This window comes from Erpetoichthys calabaricus, chromosome 4 (genome assembly GCF_900747795.2).
Source record: "Erpetoichthys calabaricus chromosome 4, fErpCal1.3, whole genome shotgun sequence".
In the NCBI taxonomy this organism is placed as follows: Eukaryota; Metazoa; Chordata; class Cladistia; order Polypteriformes; family Polypteridae; genus Erpetoichthys; species Erpetoichthys calabaricus.
This window is the reverse complement of record NC_041397.2, coordinates 192,949,066-192,968,130: the sequence shown is the minus strand read 5'-3', so window position 1 is coordinate 192,968,130 and position 19,065 is coordinate 192,949,066. Positions and strand designations below refer to the sequence as shown.

At 33.6% G+C, this 19,065-nt stretch overlaps 1 protein-coding gene across 11 annotated transcripts in view; it reads right to left on the bottom strand.

Moving 5' to 3' along the window:
* dock9b (dedicator of cytokinesis 9b) overlaps positions 1-19,065 on the bottom strand; it is a 441,285-nt gene that overhangs the window by 88,750 nt on the left and 333,470 nt on the right. For 6 of the 11 annotated variants that reach the window (XM_051926269.1, XM_051926275.1, XM_051926276.1 and 3 more), the window contains exons 28-33: positions 16,610-16,756; positions 10,741-10,824; positions 10,526-10,637; positions 3,944-4,122; positions 1,033-1,149; positions 826-934 (exon numbers count right to left, since the gene is read on the bottom strand). In XM_051926269.1, coding sequence (XP_051782229.1) covers positions 826-934; positions 1,033-1,149; positions 3,944-4,122; positions 10,526-10,637; positions 10,741-10,824; positions 16,610-16,756 — 748 coding nt within the window. Of the gene's footprint in view, positions 1-825; positions 935-1,032; positions 1,150-3,943; positions 4,123-9,767; positions 9,810-10,525; positions 10,638-10,740; positions 10,825-16,609; positions 16,757-19,065 lie in introns of all 11 variants that reach the window. The other 5 variants (XM_051926266.1, XM_051926268.1, XM_051926272.1 and 2 more) reach the window with 1 other exon arrangement.

The following is a 19,065-nucleotide window of genomic DNA, read 5'->3' as shown; positions in this document are numbered from 1 at the left end:
CCCATTCCATAGTGATAACATTTTGGAAAGATTATATACTATAAAGTGTTTAGGTAAATATTTGCAGTTGTCTTAAATCTGATGTAGTTCACGAGAACATGTATGATGCCTAGGGGGAGATGGCTAAAAAAAAAGAAAATTCTCCAAAGATTGGCATTTCAGTGTCACAGTGCCTGACTTTCACTTTTGACACTGCGTTAAAACTGACTGTGGTGAAGTAACTAATTTTCTCCAAGGATACTGCTGCCTGGAGATTTTATTTTCCTCTCCTCTATTGTCAGCTGGCCATAGCTCAAAGACGTATAATATTAGGATTTTTACTGCTTGTTTTAACTAATCTGCATCTTTGTGTGTGTCTATTATGAAATTAGCAATAAGGAAACCATTTAATCTGCATGCACTCAGTGGAGAGTACTATACAAAAATAAACTGAATTGAATTGAATTGAATTTTTTTAAAGAGCCGAACTGAAGTCATTGTAAATATACTAAGACTTATTTTCAAAAGAGACATCATGACCTGAAAAATAACTGTGCACCATCTGCATCGTTTACATCAGGTCATCTTTGGTACCCCTGGGTTGCAGCAAGCCAAAAAAAGGCAACAAAAAATACCAACATCGTTCACTCCTTTGAAAGTGTTCCATTTCAACTATAACCACCTGACAAAGTCTGAGCCCACTTAGGCAAAAAATTCTTACAGGTGGCTCTATAAATGCTGCAATGAGCTGGACCTTACAATAGTGAAATTTCACCCTTGTATTTAATTTACTTACATCATAATCTAGACATACAACTCTGGGCTAGACTTTTCCTGGTGACGTACCTGTACCAGAGATAACCCCAAAAACATCTTTGTGTAGACTGCTGTCAGCATGGCTTGGCTGTTTCTGAGGAGTTGACTGAGAATTTCCAACAGAGTCCTCTTTTGTGTTCTAAAAAGCACAATACAAAACAATAGTATAGCTAAGAAGGCACATACAGATGTTAAATCAATGCATTACCAAGGAGTGATGTGTGTTGTGTGCTCTACCTGATTTGAATTGTTCACTGGGAAAGGAGAGACTTCTTTCACATTGATGCGATGCACATTTTCTTGCAACAATCCTAGCAGTGGTAAGTATAGAGTGGCTAGTCGCGCTTGCTGGCTCTATAAAGAAAGTGAAATAAATAACAAATTTAATTATAAGTGTAACGAACTGATGTCTTAAGATACTTAAGATGTTTTTCCACTAGCAAACTTAATCATTCAGCATTGCAACAACTATTGGCTGCTTTCATTTTACATTTCAACCAGTAAAACCTATTTATAAGTTAGCATGACATACAGCAAGTTTGGAGTGGTTGATGAATTTATTGGAGAAAACTAACTGCTGGAGGATTACCTACTCCATAAGGTACAATAGCCATGATTATGTCTGCACAATATGTGAGGAAGAAAATCATTATGCACTTTTAGTCATGTACTCATTCAGCAGGGCAAGGTTGCGGGGAACCTGTCTTATTTAAATGCTTGTAAAAAAATGTTAAGCCGAGGCTTGGGACTTTAAGTTAACATGTTTCATGTCTGGGCAAAAGTAACTTAATTAACAATTAACCAGACCATGAGAATATACCAGCTGTCCCAGTTTTTGGCAGATACAATATCTTGTATAAGGTAGGCAGCATGACACTTTAAATTTAAAGGATTTTAAATAAGCATTAGGAGGATGGAGAGAGAGAGAGAGAAGAACAACTGCTGAAGAGGACATCTTAGTCAGACTTTGCCACTTGTGGATCGCTTCCTGAACTCAAAAACATCACATATGTTTTAAGAAAATAAAGACTGCAACAACCAAAGCTAGAGCCACCTGAAACAAAGCTTGCTGTGTGACTGTGATTTGAATCGTTGAGGTTGTACGTTTTGCATATCAAATATTTAAACCTGGATTCTCCTTCGAATAAACACAAGTGATGACTGAAATGGTTTGAGTATTGTTTTACTGAAGTGACACCGATGATTGTTAATTAAACAAACTGTGTCCATTTAGGTTGTGTACTGTCAGAGGTGGTGATTAGTCCTTGGCTTTTACCAGATTGTGTAGCCCTTTCAAAGTTAGCCATCGGGATACAAAAGCCCAACCGGAGTAGTGGTTCCTGGCTTTTGCTAGGGAATTTCTTAAGTGTAGCCATTTCTGGGGAAGCAATCTGAAGGTGGATTGACACATAAGTGAATCCTAGCAGGGATGCCTCATTAGAAGAGTGGCTTCCATTCTAGCCCCTGGTAAGGTCCTGAAGTTGTGGTAGTCAGCCTTAGCCAGTGTTGAAATACTCTTGCTTTGTATTTCAGCTTATCTGTGCTGAGTGAATGTTGAATAGGCAAGTTTTGCAGGACATATGTGCATAATAAGGGTAAAAGTTTTTACATTTCAAGTGTTAACTTGTTCACCAATACAGAAAGAACTTCAAGGGTTAAAGTGCCTTTCCTAGACACTTTCATGCTATAAAACAGGGACCAACACCAGCTATTAGAGTAGGGATGTACTTACTTTTTCCACAGGCAAAGATGGTGTGCCTCTTTATTTTTCATTTAATAAATTTCAAAGTCAAATTTTCATTGTTTTCTTCTCAACTACATCACCTTAATCTAAAGATACTATTTAAACTAAAAATCAAATCATAATATGTCCACACATTAAAAAAGAAAATAACATTTTATGGGGTGTACTTAAAATTTAACAGCTGCAGTATTAAATTTATATTTAAAAAATATTTTGGCAATTTTTACATTATACCCATGTATCAGTATAGTTACACCCACATTCATCCATCTATCCATCCATTATCCAACCCGCTATATCCTAACTACAGGGTCAGAGAGGTCTGCTGGAGCCAATCCCACATTCATGGATGTATAAAATAAGTGAACCTCTCCGTGGAATAAAATACAAGATGTACTGGAACTGATATGCACCTGCTTCTAGTATGGCTTATATTACATGATAAAATGATTAACAAAAAATAAAATATTACCTTCAAGTTTAAGAAGATACTAAGCTTTACATGTCATAAATAAAGAAATTTTGAAATGTTAACCTTTTATAAATGTAAACTACACTGAAATAATTTTCTGCTTTTCCTGAACAAGTGAACTGGATTAAGGATTCTCAGTTTGCTGCTTGGCCAATACTGTTTTATGATTCATTTGATCAGCACGGCCAATCTGTGCTTGTGAATAAAAGGCTAAAGTAATTTGCACTGCTCAGTTGTACATGATCTACATGCTGTTTTTTGTCAGACTATAATGATTTAATCTGCCATTGACCCTCACCTTGAAGATTACAAGACATACAGGTATGCATAAATTCAGTGTACAGGATAAAAATCCACTGTGTTCTGCTGACACACAACAAACTCAAAACTATCTATTGTCAAAAACACAAAGTCTCCAAGGAAAAATAAACAAAGAATGGTTTAAGTAACAAATTAATCACAACCACAATTCAAAGCCTGTAAATGTTAATACATGATTTGAGTGAATATTACTTTCAAAAAAATGGAGGAAGGACAACAAAAATAAGGCACACCATTTGTTATTTATAAAGATCCCAAAGTATGGTACAAAAGCTCAAAACATAATTAATATTTTGTACTAAATTAATGATAGTTGTATAACAGTAACTAATTGGTCTCAGCGATTCAACATATTGATGGCACTTACAATAATCACAATTCATTACCAAATGTTTATTATAATTATTTTTAAGAGCAGGATTTTAAATAAAGGAAGTACTCATTGCCTTATCCATTTCTCCAGTTGCTCTCATCTACCTGTAAATAATTAAAGACCTATAGTGAAGTAAACTGGGTGATGTTATTCTTTTAAAATAATAAATCTAAGTTAGCAGATATTATTCTTCTTTTCTAGGGAGAGAGATGGTATTCCCGTCCTTCTGATTCCTCACCTTTGATGCATATCTGTCATCAAAACTATGCTTCATCATTAAGCTTTTCAGTACACTAATTGCAATCTGGCGGACTTCTCGGAACTCTTGAAGTGCACTGCCTGTTTCACGCAGGAGGAGACCAACCAAGAAATGATTTTTACAGAAGTCATCTGTCAATGAGTAATCCAGCTGGAGGTCTGAAGGGAATAAAAAGGAAAGCTTGTTAACATGAGAAAAATTTTCCAGACCTTCAAGCAGTTGTAGCACTGATGTATTTATAAAAAACAAAACCTAATCTCTAGAGACAGGCACCAGCCACAGAAAAACAGTTAAGCAGCTAAAATGAACTCTCACCAAGTTCATAAAAACTACTGTGAACCCAAAGCACTTACATGGATTTATAAAGTTTTGTTTACTTGTGTTTAACTAAAATTGTTAGTAAAGCATTACATTTTACTACCCACTCACCAGATGAATCATGCACAAAATAAATATCCTGTGGTTTAATGTGTTGTGTACATAAACTGTAATTATTACATTTTTGGATTACATTGAAACATAGAATTATCACTTAGTAAGCCTAAGATGATAATAGCACATTATAAGAAACATCTAAATATTCATGAGTTAATATAAAATTGACCTATTTGTATGTAAAAATTAATATTCCCGAAATAGCATACGTAAAGAGGAATGTAATTTTAACAAGTAATTTTCATTAGGTGAAACAGTGGTTAGCTGTGATGTCTCACAGGTCTAGCATCTTAGGTTTATATTACATGTTCAGTTTTGTTTCTGTAGAGTTTATATGTTCGTCCTATTTTTAATCAGCTGCTCTATTTTTTCCCCACTCGTATCTCTAAGCCATATACGTTCATTGGTAATTCTAAATTGGTCCCATGTAAGTGTGTAGAAGTGCCGGCAACTGATCCATGGTTGGGTCTGGATTAATAAGCAGGTTTCATTTCACTGTGACACATGAAATTACACTGTTTAGTAGGACACTAAAAGAACAAAGCAGTCACAAAAATATGTTAAACACTGCATGTAAATATGTTGAATAAACAAAAATAAAGTATTTTAAAGAAGCAAAACAGACAAAGCGTAATACAGAAAGCACCAATGTGTCACATTAAGGAACTACTTAATCAATGTGTTCATTATTTTTGTCAATACAATTAATTCATGTAGAGGATGTTCTATTTTTTAAAATAAAGCTAATATTTTCTACTCAAAATGTAGGACTGTTCGACAAATTTCTATGGAGAAGTTGCACTACATTGGCAATCCACATATATTCAGTATTTTATACTGTGCAAAAAGGGTGTCTTTGTATGCAAGAAAGAGTTATCTACATTTATTATTAATATGATATTCTAAATGACGCAAGATACAAAATTTTGCACTGCCTTTTTATGAGCTGTATCGTTTACATACTTCTTAATCGTGCATGTTTAATTATGTAAGCAATACAGTGTCGTGGTTAATAGGAGGTTTTTTCAAATTATTTTTGCTGCTGTTGGAGGATCACTAATTACATATAGTACTAATGATTTCAAACCACCCACACTTTAAAACAAGATTTGACAATAATCAAACAGCCAGTGGCAAAACAGATCACACACTTTAAAATAGTTAGTTGACAACAAAAAAAACCAAACTGAAACAACAGAGGCAATTTAGCACATATTAATATAAGCACATTGATGAATTGTAAATGTCAGTGCAGTTCACTGCTGAAAAATTATGATTACAAAGATAGCTATAAATAGCATTACTTAATTAAATACATATTCCTAATGTTAAATAAACAATGTTATCCATGAGAATCACTGCACTTAAACCATCCATAAAATGCAACAGGGTGATAAGATTATGTGACAAAGACTGGAATAAAGATGTGGCTATGGCAGAGGCAATTTCCTAAAAAGGCCACTTTAAAATGGAAACAAGAAAAGAAACAAACAAAAATAATGAAGCCAAGCAGCAAATAAGCACTTCATTAACAAATAAAGTTAATTTGCATGTTAAACAGAATCAGAAACTCATGAATGACTATGGCAACGCACCAGATGCTAGTTTCAAGAGAAATCACCACAAATCACAATTAAGGTGGTATTTTCTGAAATGGATGTAGTGGTACACAAGTGGTACAAATTAATACCTCATAAACCACCAGTATGGGCTGTCATTGGCTAATCTCTCCAAAAAAAAAACAAAAAACCTACTGTTTGCAATGAAAACATCAGACGCAGCTAAAGTGATGCGCCTGATGTTGTCAAAAAAAGGACATATCCCACCTTGAGAGATACATTTCACATCTAAGAACATGCTACATTAATATCTCATGAAATAAACTGAATAACATTCTTTCACTGTTTCACTGTTCACTAGAAAACATCTCTATACTTCTAAAATCTAGTCATGAAAGAGAAAACTTCTTGTTTTGCTATCATTAACATTTTCTGACCATGTTCAAAACATACATTCTGCATTTGAAAATTAATGGCCTTAGATCAGCCAATCCTATGCATAAACCACACATTTAGGAGTCTGTTATGTTAATAATAGAGCATGTTTATTCAACACAGAATAAATTTTAAAACTTTTTGATACAATTTACTAGAATCTGAAAAAGAAATTTTCTACAAAGTTTTTAAATTGCTGGGTTGTGAAATGTTATAAAACCCAAAAATGAGTTTTTGGTCAAGTACCTTACCTGTGCACTACACAGTGATTACAATGATTATAACTGAAATTGCTGTATATGTAAAAGTAACAAATGCAACCTGCACCCTGCAATAAAAACCTTTAACTTCACTCTTTTAATTATAATTTTTGTTCTTTATCTTCTTATTTGAGTCTACTACCTCCAAGACATATTATGAGTTGGGTGTATTTTGAAGCATCTGAAAATCTTGTATGATATTTGCTATACACAACAGGCGTTATGCGCTTCATCCAATCAACAAATCAATTCTTTATGCAAAGGTAATTACATAAGTAATTATTCTTAATGGAAACTTAAAAACATGTTACCCAGCAGAATCACAGCTCCTAAAGTATCTATAAAATGCAAGAGTATGAAAAGAAGTTATGTTACACAGACTAGAATAAAGATGTGGCTATGGCAGAGGCAACACCTCAAAAAGGCCACTTTGAAATGGTAACAAGAAAAAAACAAAAACACTGAAGCTATTTTAATTTTACTTAAGTGAAGTACCTTTCTGAGAAAAAAGGAGCTGTACATATTTTAAAGCAGCTGGAACTCTTGAACAGATTTGACTTTGGAATATTTGTATCTTCCTAAAACACCCACTCTCAATTCCTCTAGTCTTTGCACCATAACACTAGAATCCCTGAAGCCTACCACAATATTTGTAATGCTGGGCCACCTTAAATTCCCTTGCACCTCCTCATCAGCGTCTTTGTTTTGCAAATGTGTCAATCAGCACTGGCAGCAAGCAGCCTATAACAAAATAAGTTTTATTTTTCTTTTATTCAGTTTTATTCTTGAATAAAAGCACACTTGTCTTGTTTAGTTAAGCTGACAGGCTTTTAAGGATAGAGGAAAAAAAACAGCAAAAAACTTGATGCTGTGAGAAAATAAAAAGCTAAAACTGCTGTAATTCATTGAGGATCTCAGTAGCACAAGGTAACTGAAACTTAATGATTAATTTGTACATTGTAATGAGTGTGGCAACAGAAGAGACTGGCAGACACACACACAGACCACTGAAGCTACTTGGATCCACGTGTTCGAGAAGTGCTTCTATCTGCTACAATACCCTTCTGTCATTTTGACTATCACATTTGTATACGGCATAATAACAGCAAACAGAGTTTAGATAAGAATTGTGGTCTAAGTATTCTTACTATGTGTTAAAGCACTACAGCTATATTCTGGCATGGCATGTTTTGCATTTTCAATTAGACTATAATGTTAGCTTCCTTTAGTTATTTATTTTAATTTGTAGTTATAAGGTATTTGGTGTGCAGCATCACCCATTGCTCTACTAGTGTTGAGTACTGAAATTTGCATCTCCTGTCGTTCTTTGTTATCAACTCTTTTAGCGGCATTCCTTCTTGCCTATTATTGACAAGGTTTCACAGACTGTTTACAACAAACAAACATTTTACAAATCACATTCTCACAAACATTGCACTCATTTTTTTTCAACCTCATATCAACTCCTAGACTATCACAATTGAACATCAGCAGTTTCAGTTTCAGAATTTGGAGTATTTTGGATTAGGGGTGCACAACCTGTATATTGACTGTACACACCAGGCATTATACTTCACTCAACCAAAAAAAAATTCTTTATAGATTGATCACTTTCTATCTTCATGAAACACTAAACAGTAGTAATAAATGTGAATGAATCCTTTATTTTTACAATACTTAGAACCAAATAATCAAGCAGCAACACTTGTTGAGTTTTGGCCAACAATTGCCAAGACTATAAAGTTATTACATTTTTGCAGTACCCAAGATGAAAATTTGGTTTTGAATAAGACACAGTGCTGTATCTATAGGATTATAGGTTCATTAGGTTAATATTGTTATAAGTACAGAGTACTGTACAATATATCATAGACTGTATAGTCCTGAACATTTCCAGATATGTAAACTCCATAAAGTTATAAAATGTTTTGTGTAAAATGCAGAAAACAAAAAAGAAAAGCTATCTCATATGATATACATGAATAAAAAAGACTGGTTGATGACTGTAGGTTCAGAGCTTTTAAAGTAGATATTGATGCATTAAAACATGTGCAACAAATACAAGACCACATTATGTGTTTTTCCCAGGCATACTAGAGCATTGCTAATAAAAACAGCTGCCACAACTCACATAAGCTTTATTTAGCTGTTGTTCGCATGGGTGCACACATTAAGAATGACAACCACTAACTGTGCTGATTTATTTAGTTGTTTTAATTGGCTACTTGTATAATGGATAGCCATCTACAATGCAAATGTCTTAATAAAACAATTACTGCCACATAACTAAACTTTTATAAAAATCAAACTCACAGCTTTCTAGTCTCCAGTAAGTGCACTGTAAATATAAAAACAATAGCTAACCTCACTCATATTACCTCCTGAAAATAAGCATCATTTTATAGAAAAAAATGTATGGTAAAAGTATATTATATGCATCAAAAAGGGAAATAACGAAGGCAGATGAATTCAAATATGGAAAAAAATCAAGGAAAAATACTAAGACATTCTACAACCTAAAATGTGTTACATTTTTGCCAAATTTCAGACATTTATTGTCTTGTAATTTACAATTGGAGTAACAATACAAACAGAAAACTATGGAAGTAAGAGGGAGCAGTCATTTCAGTGTGCGACCCTTAAAATAAAAGAGATTAAGCCAATCACAGTCCATATGCAATATAAGAGGTCTAAAATGCTTACCAGTCATAGATATGAATGATTATAAAACTAAGGCTGGGTCCAAAATGCACTATGTTGTAAAATGATTGTGCAATTTCTTTAAATTCACTTAAAATGGTTTTGACATGGGGCTTGATTTATCAAAATTCAAGAGAACTATATGTCTTAAATGTAGTCTAGTAAAACACATCATTAATTTATTTAATTCTTTATCTTTACCCTATTACTATGATGTAAAACAATATTCAATACAATATACAAATCTTAAATTAAAATAGTTGTAACATTGAGCATTCTGAACACATCCCCAGCAAACTGTTTCTGTGGTTCAAGTAAAAACTGCAGTTTTTTTTTTTTTTATTTGTTGTCATGAATACATTTGTTTTTCCTTTTTTCACATCAAAACAAGCAAGCATCACACCTTACACCTACCTACAGGAGTATCATGTGACTCCACATTTGGTGAAAGAAAGGCTAATTTATAGAAAAGAAAAAAGAGGAAACACAGTGGAATAAAACACAAAAGAAACTGCTGTTAAAAAATAAATAACACATAATACTGTCATTATTAACAGAAAAGAAATTAGTAAAATGGTGCATCTCTGCCTAATAAGGGGTTAGCCAGAACAAAAAATGATTGATCTATGGAGTGAAGCACTGGGGTGCTAAGGTTTCAGCTTCATGGATGCTACTCCCACTGTACTCCTCCCCACTGATGCAACTAGAAGCTTGTTAAAGCAGGTTTAGGGAATTGGTTTATAAAGATAAACCGCGTCTACTGTATGAGTGCTAAATAGAGCCAAAATAAAAAGGAAATAAAAAATTGCCAGAAATCAGCCAAATGCAAAGCATAGAATTGACTGAAAATGAATAATTACTGATGTTAATATTCTGTAAGAACTAAAAACTACTTAGTGACAAGACTGCTAGAAACCTAAAGCTGTGAATGCTACAAGATTGAATATTATATTAAATTCACAGTTTACGTGAAAATTAATAACTGAATAAAAACATGGACGCATTGACAATAATTAGTACATGACTGGCTAAAAATAAAAGTCAAAATACACTTGTCATATAATTCTGTAGCCATCAACTTGCAACATGACAGTTAACTAATGCTTTCTAGTTAACCTCCATGTCTGTAACATTGAATTATGACATATGAATCAAAAGACTTTTGAGATTACCTTGAAACCTCTGGATTCTTCCTTTCCCAAATGGCATGGGAAGATTTAAGGGAATGTAATGTTCATGGTTTGAAACAACACGAAGAAACTCAAACTTAAACTCAAAAAGTGTCTAAAAAGAGAGTATAAAATTCAAATTAGCAAAAGTATTACTGCACTGAATGACTCTGAGGAAAAGCACAAGATTTAAAAATAAAGAAAATAAATCACTGTACCTTTGGATCTCCTGGGCTGAAACAGCTTATATAATTATTTATTTGTTTGAAAACAAACCCCCTGTCCATGAAAGTGAAACATCTCTGAAAGAAACAGAAAAGAATGTGAATGCTTCAGTCATCTTGGAATTCACTAAAAGCCAGAACTGACTGAAAATAAATAATACCTTTTTATGTCAACTCTGAGCAAAGAGAAATGTCAAAAGCAGACAGCACATGTGTCATTCACCTTGAATCTTAGACTTACTTTATGCTATTTTCAGCATTCTATTTACTACTCCTATCACCCATAAAGAGAATGAAGCCAGCTATTGGCAGGTCTTTATGGAAAATGAATAAGTGGATGAATGGGAATCCAATGCCACAGAACACATCAAATAACTTGGCTGTTGTCAACACTACCACAGACTCTCATTTTGCCTTATATGAAAAGCTACACGCCAACAAATGGTTCTCTTTTCAAACAATTTCCTTTCATACAGTAAAAATACACATTTTTTTATTTAAATGATAAGAAAACCTGCTATACGAACAACGTGAAAAGAAGTGATAGGGGCATTGGCAAAGAAACAATAGCTATTCATGAATTCAAATACCCTTGCAGTGAAACCTAATACCATGTTACAATCTACCAGTAAAATCAAGAGAATAGCAGACTACTCTCTTCATTTTACAACCTTTTTTTCATCAATCACAAAATTAGACAGCAGTTTTAAAGAAATACAAACATAAAAAGGCAAGAACACGCAGTGTACTAGCATGTTTAATTTGTTAAAAAATATTTTGCCCCAGTATATCACCTACTTCAACAGTATGTTATTTACTCCACACTTATAAAACTCTCTCTATATACAGTAGCATTAGATGCATGTGTGTGCACATATATTTATATATACTGTACGTGGCCTATGGAATAAACTGAATGTTTTATGCAGTACTCCCTATTCTGTATTAGATAGATAGATAGATACCAAAAAGAACAGGTGAAACAAATTAATATGATGAACCATAGTAGTAGGGTGTTGTACCATGTTAACCATTATGGATGCAATGAGAAATCAAGCCAAATAATTACAAAAGATTACAATATACAAGCTTTTCAGGCAGCTCAGGCCCCTTCTTTCACATCTTGCCTGGTGAACCATATACTATGTTCTGCCCATTGAGGACCCTATTACTGTGCTGACAAACTGTTTAACTGACCAAGGCATGCTGTTGCTCCCAGCTTGTATTGTATTCAGAACTTGAAGTGGGACAGTACACTGTACCGGCACTTCCCTACATCTGCTTTGTGAACTGGAGCCTAGCGACACATCACAGTCTGATCTCAAGAGGACACCCTAATTCTCTGCAATACCGCATGCATTTCACTACCAAGGGCTTGTTGTCCCCCACCCTTGTTGTTCGAAGAAAATGTACATAAGGATCTTGTGTTTACCCAAGAATGCAACTTGCTAAGCATATCATCATTGAGCTTAGCTGAACTTACTTCCTTCCACTTCACTTCTGGTTGCCGCCTTCATTTGCAGAAAGTGGCAGCTCCATTTCTCTATGCAATTATAGCCTCAACTTGGTGAGTGGCAATGCTGTGCCTAAGGCGTTCAACTGCATGAACTGCAAGACCCATTTACCTGCACTGAGACTGACAAAGAATGTGGTGTCTAAGAATATCCTACTCCCTACAACATTATTATTGACAAATAAAAATACAAGTGTTGCCCAATTTTCTTACTTCTATCATGTAACCAAATTTCAGCATTACTAATGTTTTGGGGTATTTATTTTCCCCTGGGGGATATACTGAAATGCCTTCTCTTTGCTAATACTTACAACCCTTGAAGTACCAAACAGATGAAGCTGTTTGATGAGTAATAGCCAGTTCTTATTTTCACATATCTGTGTTTATCATGAATTATCTGGTTTAACAAAATACTCAAAATGAAATAAAGAAAAGTAAATAAGATAAAAAATTGACTTAGATCTCTGTAACATTAATCGCAGTAATGTAAATTATTCACTTAGGCGACAGAATGATAACAAACATTTATAATTAAATTACACACTCTGGTACAAGGAGAATAAACTTTAAATTAGTAGATTACTTGGAATATTTATGGGTCTTTACAATTGGACGTATCCATTTCTGAAACAAAGCCTTTATTTTATTTGTCCCTTTTTAGTAATTATAACTGTTTCAGTAAATGAAGAGTAAGAAACTTGAATCAAAATAAACCTCTGTATCATTTTCAGCTCAATCACTTCTTTTTGGCTCAGTCTTGATTTATGATCATTTATGATAATTATTATTTAATATGCCTACACAGGGTATTTTGCATTTAGCTACATTAAACTGAGGGCACCAAAGTGTTCTTTGGTAATTACTTGCTGTCTTTTTCATTTTGTGATCTTATCTACAAATTTCACAACTTTTTATATCAAAAAACTCCCAAAGGATTCCAACTAGGCAAAGCTCTGTATTGTATCTGTACTCTGCACTCATCCAAATTTGTATGCTGCTTTCATTTTTAACAAAATTTAAAAACTTGTACATTTTAAGAATTGAGATTAAATCCCTTTTTTTACATAAAGCAGAGATAAGGATTACTGATCTACACCGATGTTATACTTTGAAGACAAACTATCTTAAAATTTATCATTTACTAAGTGACCACAAGGAAGAGTCTTCTTAAGTGTGTGAGAAACATTTTTTTTTTTAAAATTTTTACTATACTCTGCAAAATACTATCATACTTGTGGTTTTGGCTGCTCTGTTTTCATATCCATAACCTTTTTCTGCCAAAGGCCTTATTACTAACTTTTAACTTCTTAAAAACTGTATGTGTGTGTGTCTATTTCTATTGAACATATTTAGAAAATATACATATACAGTGTATATCTTTAGAAATACTTCTTTCTTTTGGATGGATTAATTATTTGTTCTGCTTGCCTTTAAATTATTATTTTTTATTTTGTTTCCCATTTTCTTTTTTTAGGCTATATATAAATATATATATTCCTCCGTTATACTGTTTTATTTAGTCTTACTGGTAGATTGAACTCTTCATCTTATGTTTTTCATTAATCTAAACAGGCCCGATCTTTCTTGTACTAAGATGTACCGCACAATGAATAATAACATTTTTGCTACATTTCACTTCACTTTACAATGATATATAAAAATAATTTTTATATGCTTCACCTGATCTGAACCACTTAATAACAAGATATACTCAGAGGATCTGTACAAAACTTTTTCAAAACCTAGCAGGATCTAATCAATAACATTTCAGAAAAAGCATTTAAATTGGGGAAGCAGATTCTCTCCCCTCTTTTTTATTCTATTTATTAATTTATCTATTTACTTATTTTTACTTGTTTAAAGTTTTGCACTGCTGGCCTAGCACTCTTTTTATGAGTGCTGGTTGATGTGTTTCAAACCTAGTCTTGTTAACCTTGACTTGCTTGTATGGAATGTTATTTGATTTTAATAAAATCAATAAAATGCATAAAAAAAAAAAAAAAATAACAACAACAAGATATATACATTATTAGCCACTTGTGTACTATGGTTAACTGTGTACTGTGTGATCAAGAGAAAGGTAATTTTATTTAGGGATAATGAGAAACACTTCAGTCTAATGAGAGGTGAAGGCAAATTACTTTTGTACTTTTGTCTGAAATGTGACTGAATAAATCTGAGAACACAACTTCCATTAGAAAGGTTTACACACTTGAGCAACCAGAGCATTTATTCTTAATTATTTTTCCAAAAAGTTAAATATTGTTAGTTAAAATACCTTATTATACGTGAATTATTATTATTATTATTAAAAAGTTTGGACATACCTCATCTCAATATCAGCCTTTATATTAACTAAAGTTTAAATTTAAACATTGAGTATAGATTTTTGAAATGTGCTATATACCTGTATTTATTAAATGTAAATGTTTCTGTCATTCATTAATTTGCCAAACCAGTATATTCAAATACAGGGCTATCCTGGCAACATAAGGCACAAGTCAGAAACCAGTTTTACCACGCCATCCACACTCACTCGTAATGGGCCTCTTACTGTAGTACTTGACAATCAACATAATCTTTGTGTTTTGCATGTGGGAGGTATCATTGAGGTAATTCATGCAGACATGTAGAAAACAAGCAAACCCAATGTAGAAAGTGACTGTTTCAGGTTTTAAACTCTGTTATTGTGAGGCAGAACAAAAAACAACTGTGGCTAACATTGCAAGATTACTTCACCACTGTTGTGTGAAGGAAATTGGAGTACCTAAATCATACACATGAAGACATGAAAACAATAGATTGACTCTGTGTGTAATTGTAAGATAATTGTTGTGCTGCAGAGCCCTGCTTGTGGTCATACTGCTGCCTTGTGCTCATGCTGCTTTACTGCAGTTTACATGGCTTTATCTGTATTTTTTCTGTATGTTTTTTGTTAAACAACATCTCTGTGCAGTTTCTGTAGAAACTTTAAACTTACTCGGTAAAATTGTAATACAGATATTTTTGCTGAACCCTCCCATCACCTACGGGAAAACTAATGTTTCATGTGCAAGAGAAAGTGATAGAAAGAACCAAAATATTTAGCTTGTTATCTTGCATGGGTGCCTGCAAGTAAGCCACGTCCTTTAAGTACGGGATGGTATAAAGCTGAGGGCTCATGGGGGATGGTGTCTCAGTTGATGGAACTTTGTCTAGCAAACATGAGCTTCTGGTCTCAGAAACCAGTTTTACCAGGCCATCCACACTACACTCGTAATGGGCCTCTTACTGTAGTACTTGACAATCAACATAATCTTTGTGTTTTGCATGTGGAGGTATCATTGAGGTAATTTATGCAGACATGTAGAAAACAAGCAAACCCAATGTAGAAAGTGACTGTTTCAGGTTTTAAACTCTGTTATTGTGAGGCAGAACAAAAAACAACTGTGGCTAACATTGCAAGATTACTTCACCACTGTTGTGTGAAGGAAATTGGAGTACCTAAATCATACACATGAAGACATGAAAACAATAGATTGACTTTGTGTGTAATTGTAAGATAATTGTTGTGCTGCAGAGCCCTACTTGTGGTCATACTGCTGCCTTGTGCTCATGCTGCTTTACTGCAGTTTACATTGCTTTATCTGTATCTTTTCTGTATGTTTTTTGTTAAACAACATCTCTGTGCAGTTTCTGTAGAAACTTTAAACTCACTCGGTGAAATTGTAATAAAGATATTTTTGCTGAACCCTCCCATCACCTACGGGGAAACTAATTTTTCATGTGCAAGACAAAGTGATAGAAAGAACCAAAATATTTAGCTTGTTATCTTGCATGGGTGCCTGCAAGTAAGCCACGTCCTTTAAGTACGGGATGGTATAAAGCTGAGGGCTCATGGGGGATGGTGTCTCAGTTGATGGAACTTTGTCTAGCAAACATGAGCTTCTGGTCTCAGACCCATTTGTTAGAGCTTATTGTTTAGAAAAGACTTTGAGGCTAAAAGAGCATATACTGTATGAAGTCTTTTTTTCAGTTGGACCAATGGGCACTTATTTCCATTCTATGTTTTGGACAACTGCACTAAGCAGGGTGGCCCAATTAGCACCCCAAATTTTCTTTGGTCCTCCCGGCTCCTACTTGCCATCTCCACATTGTGGTGTAATTTCTAACAATATAGTTAACTAAAAAAGTGATGGTACCTTCCAGAGACCTCAATTACACATTCAACAAAATTAGTAGTTTATATTCTGTATATCATTTCATTAAGCACACCTAAATCACTAGAATTAAGAAAACAGGACTATCAAATGAAGTCCATGTCTGCTCTTAAAATACATATTAGAGAGATATGAAAAAATGGCTGTTTACCTTAATAAAAACTGCAAGGCTATGATTTGCATTTCTTGCCACTTCCAAACTCTCTTTGTATTTCTGAGTAATATGGGGCATCAGCATGTTAACTAGAGTCTCCACGGCATGGTGAAAAGAAGCGGAGAATCGCTGGTTCCTGGACAACTGGAAAAAATATAAATGTACATACATTAGACTCAAAGTAAAAAAAAAATAAAAACTGCTATGAGTTTGTTTCAAAACCTATCATAAGCAGGCCTGTGTGAGTTAAAGAAGAAAGTAGATACTAGTACACTAAATGAACTAAAACATCTTATTTACATTTACTTTTAGTGGTTACTTTTGCTACTATAAGTTTTTAGAAGAAATTAGCATTATAAGTTAGTACAACAAGACATCATGCAGAACATACAGATTTTCTTCTTATCTTCTGATTCATCAGAAGGGAATCAACAGATGGAAATACTTAACAATCTCCAATTTACAGTTTAGTGTTAATAGATAGATAGATAGATAGATAGATAGATAGATAGATAGATAGATAGATAGATAGATAGATAGATAGATAGATAGATAGATAGATAGATAGATAGATAGATAGATAGATAGATAGATAGATAGATAGAGCTTATGTCTTTCTGTAAAAACAGCACTGTGGCATTCTAAACAAATCTCACTTAATGCATCATGAATACCTCTGTGAGAGATCACATTGCTGTTTTCATGAAGCAAAAAAATTGAAAAACCCCATCTAATTATCAGTTTACTAATTCCCAGAACACATTGCTATGTTATGCAATGCTTACATTTTTTACTTGCTAAAAAATAAGAAAGTGCTTATTTTGCTACAGTTACAATCAGTAGACAAACAAACTTAAAAAAGCAATGGTTTCTGTCATTTAAATACTGTTAAAGATATTTATGTAATTTCGTATAACTTCAGATTTTAAAATTTATTAATGTATGCAAGACCTATCTTGTACTGGAACTTTATATAATCACCAATTTACTTTTTTGACAAGAGATACGATGTAAATATGCAGTAGTACAGTTTTGACTTGAAAGAAATTTAATTATTTCTTTAAGGTTAGTCTGCCTTAATCAAACTCCACTTACGGTTATGAGATGTTTCAAATGCTATTTCAGTACTTAAGGAAAGAGCATTTACTTAATTTCCTAACTTTTTTTGCATTGAGCAAAACAGTTTTTGTCTTTCACTACGTTCACTGTGAATCGAGTTGCCAGTATAAGTAGTCATACTGGTAGTATTTTCATGAGCACAGTGTAATTATTTAACCAACATGCAACACATTGCCACTTATCAGTGCCATGACGAATATTATCAAGCTTTCTCCAGTTTAGAATGGCAATTGAATTAGAATCATCTCCGCTTGGCTTTATATTAAATAAACTACATACAGTACACTAAGTCATGGTTTTGTAGTACAGTATATAACTGGAGTTCTTATCATAGCATTCTCAACCCTACAAGACAAGATGGGCATTATAATCTCTTAGTCTTGGGCATTATAATCTCTTAGTCTTGGATGGTAATGAAGAGCTCTCTGTTGTTGCTATATAGGCTACTCAAAACAATATAGTCCTGGAAAGGCATTACATTGCCAGCTTGATTCAAAACCCCCCAAAAAATTACACAGGGTCAGTTTTCATGAGTCCCTTTTTAGTTCATTTTAGGAAAACAAGTCCTCAGTATCTGCTATTATTACGAAGGATGCTAAATCTTGACATGTACAATACTGACACAATTCTGGCAGCTTCATGTCTCTTCTATTATGAAAACAGCTTGGGTAGCTCAATAAAGGTAGTGTGATTTCTATCATCTATTACCCGGTACACACTCCCCCTTTCTATTAGTTAGACAGTCAGCATGGATTTTTCTCACCAGGTATGTCTGGTAGTCTGTCAACAGTCAGGCTAGGATTCAAGAACACACCTCTCCAGCATATGGTCAGATGCAGGATTTTCTTACAATAATCCTCCTTCTTATCACAATACAGCTACATCACAGCCACTTTTTGGGTGGGTGCGGATAAAGACTCTTTGCTCAAAGGTTGCTAAAGGTAAATTTCTCATAACTTAGACTAGTATGGTTAACTTAGCTTTTCTACAGAAAATCTATAATTCAGGGTATGTGAATTATAATTTAATGTACAATTATAATGTTGATTATAAAAGCAAAAAGGACGAAAGACATGAGAATTAACCAATGCATTCTAATAATACAGTGACCGGTGGATTATGACACACTAAACAGTAATTAAGAAATGGATATAAATAAGTATAATTAAACATAGTAATTAATTAAATTGATATAGTTGATGTACAAAAACAGGAACAGTGCTAAAAAAAAATCAAATCAAAACAACAGGTTGTCACTGAACAAGGAATGCACAACAATTAGAATTAGCATGGAGTGCTGGAGTCTACTGCTATTAAAACAAGGCAGTAACACT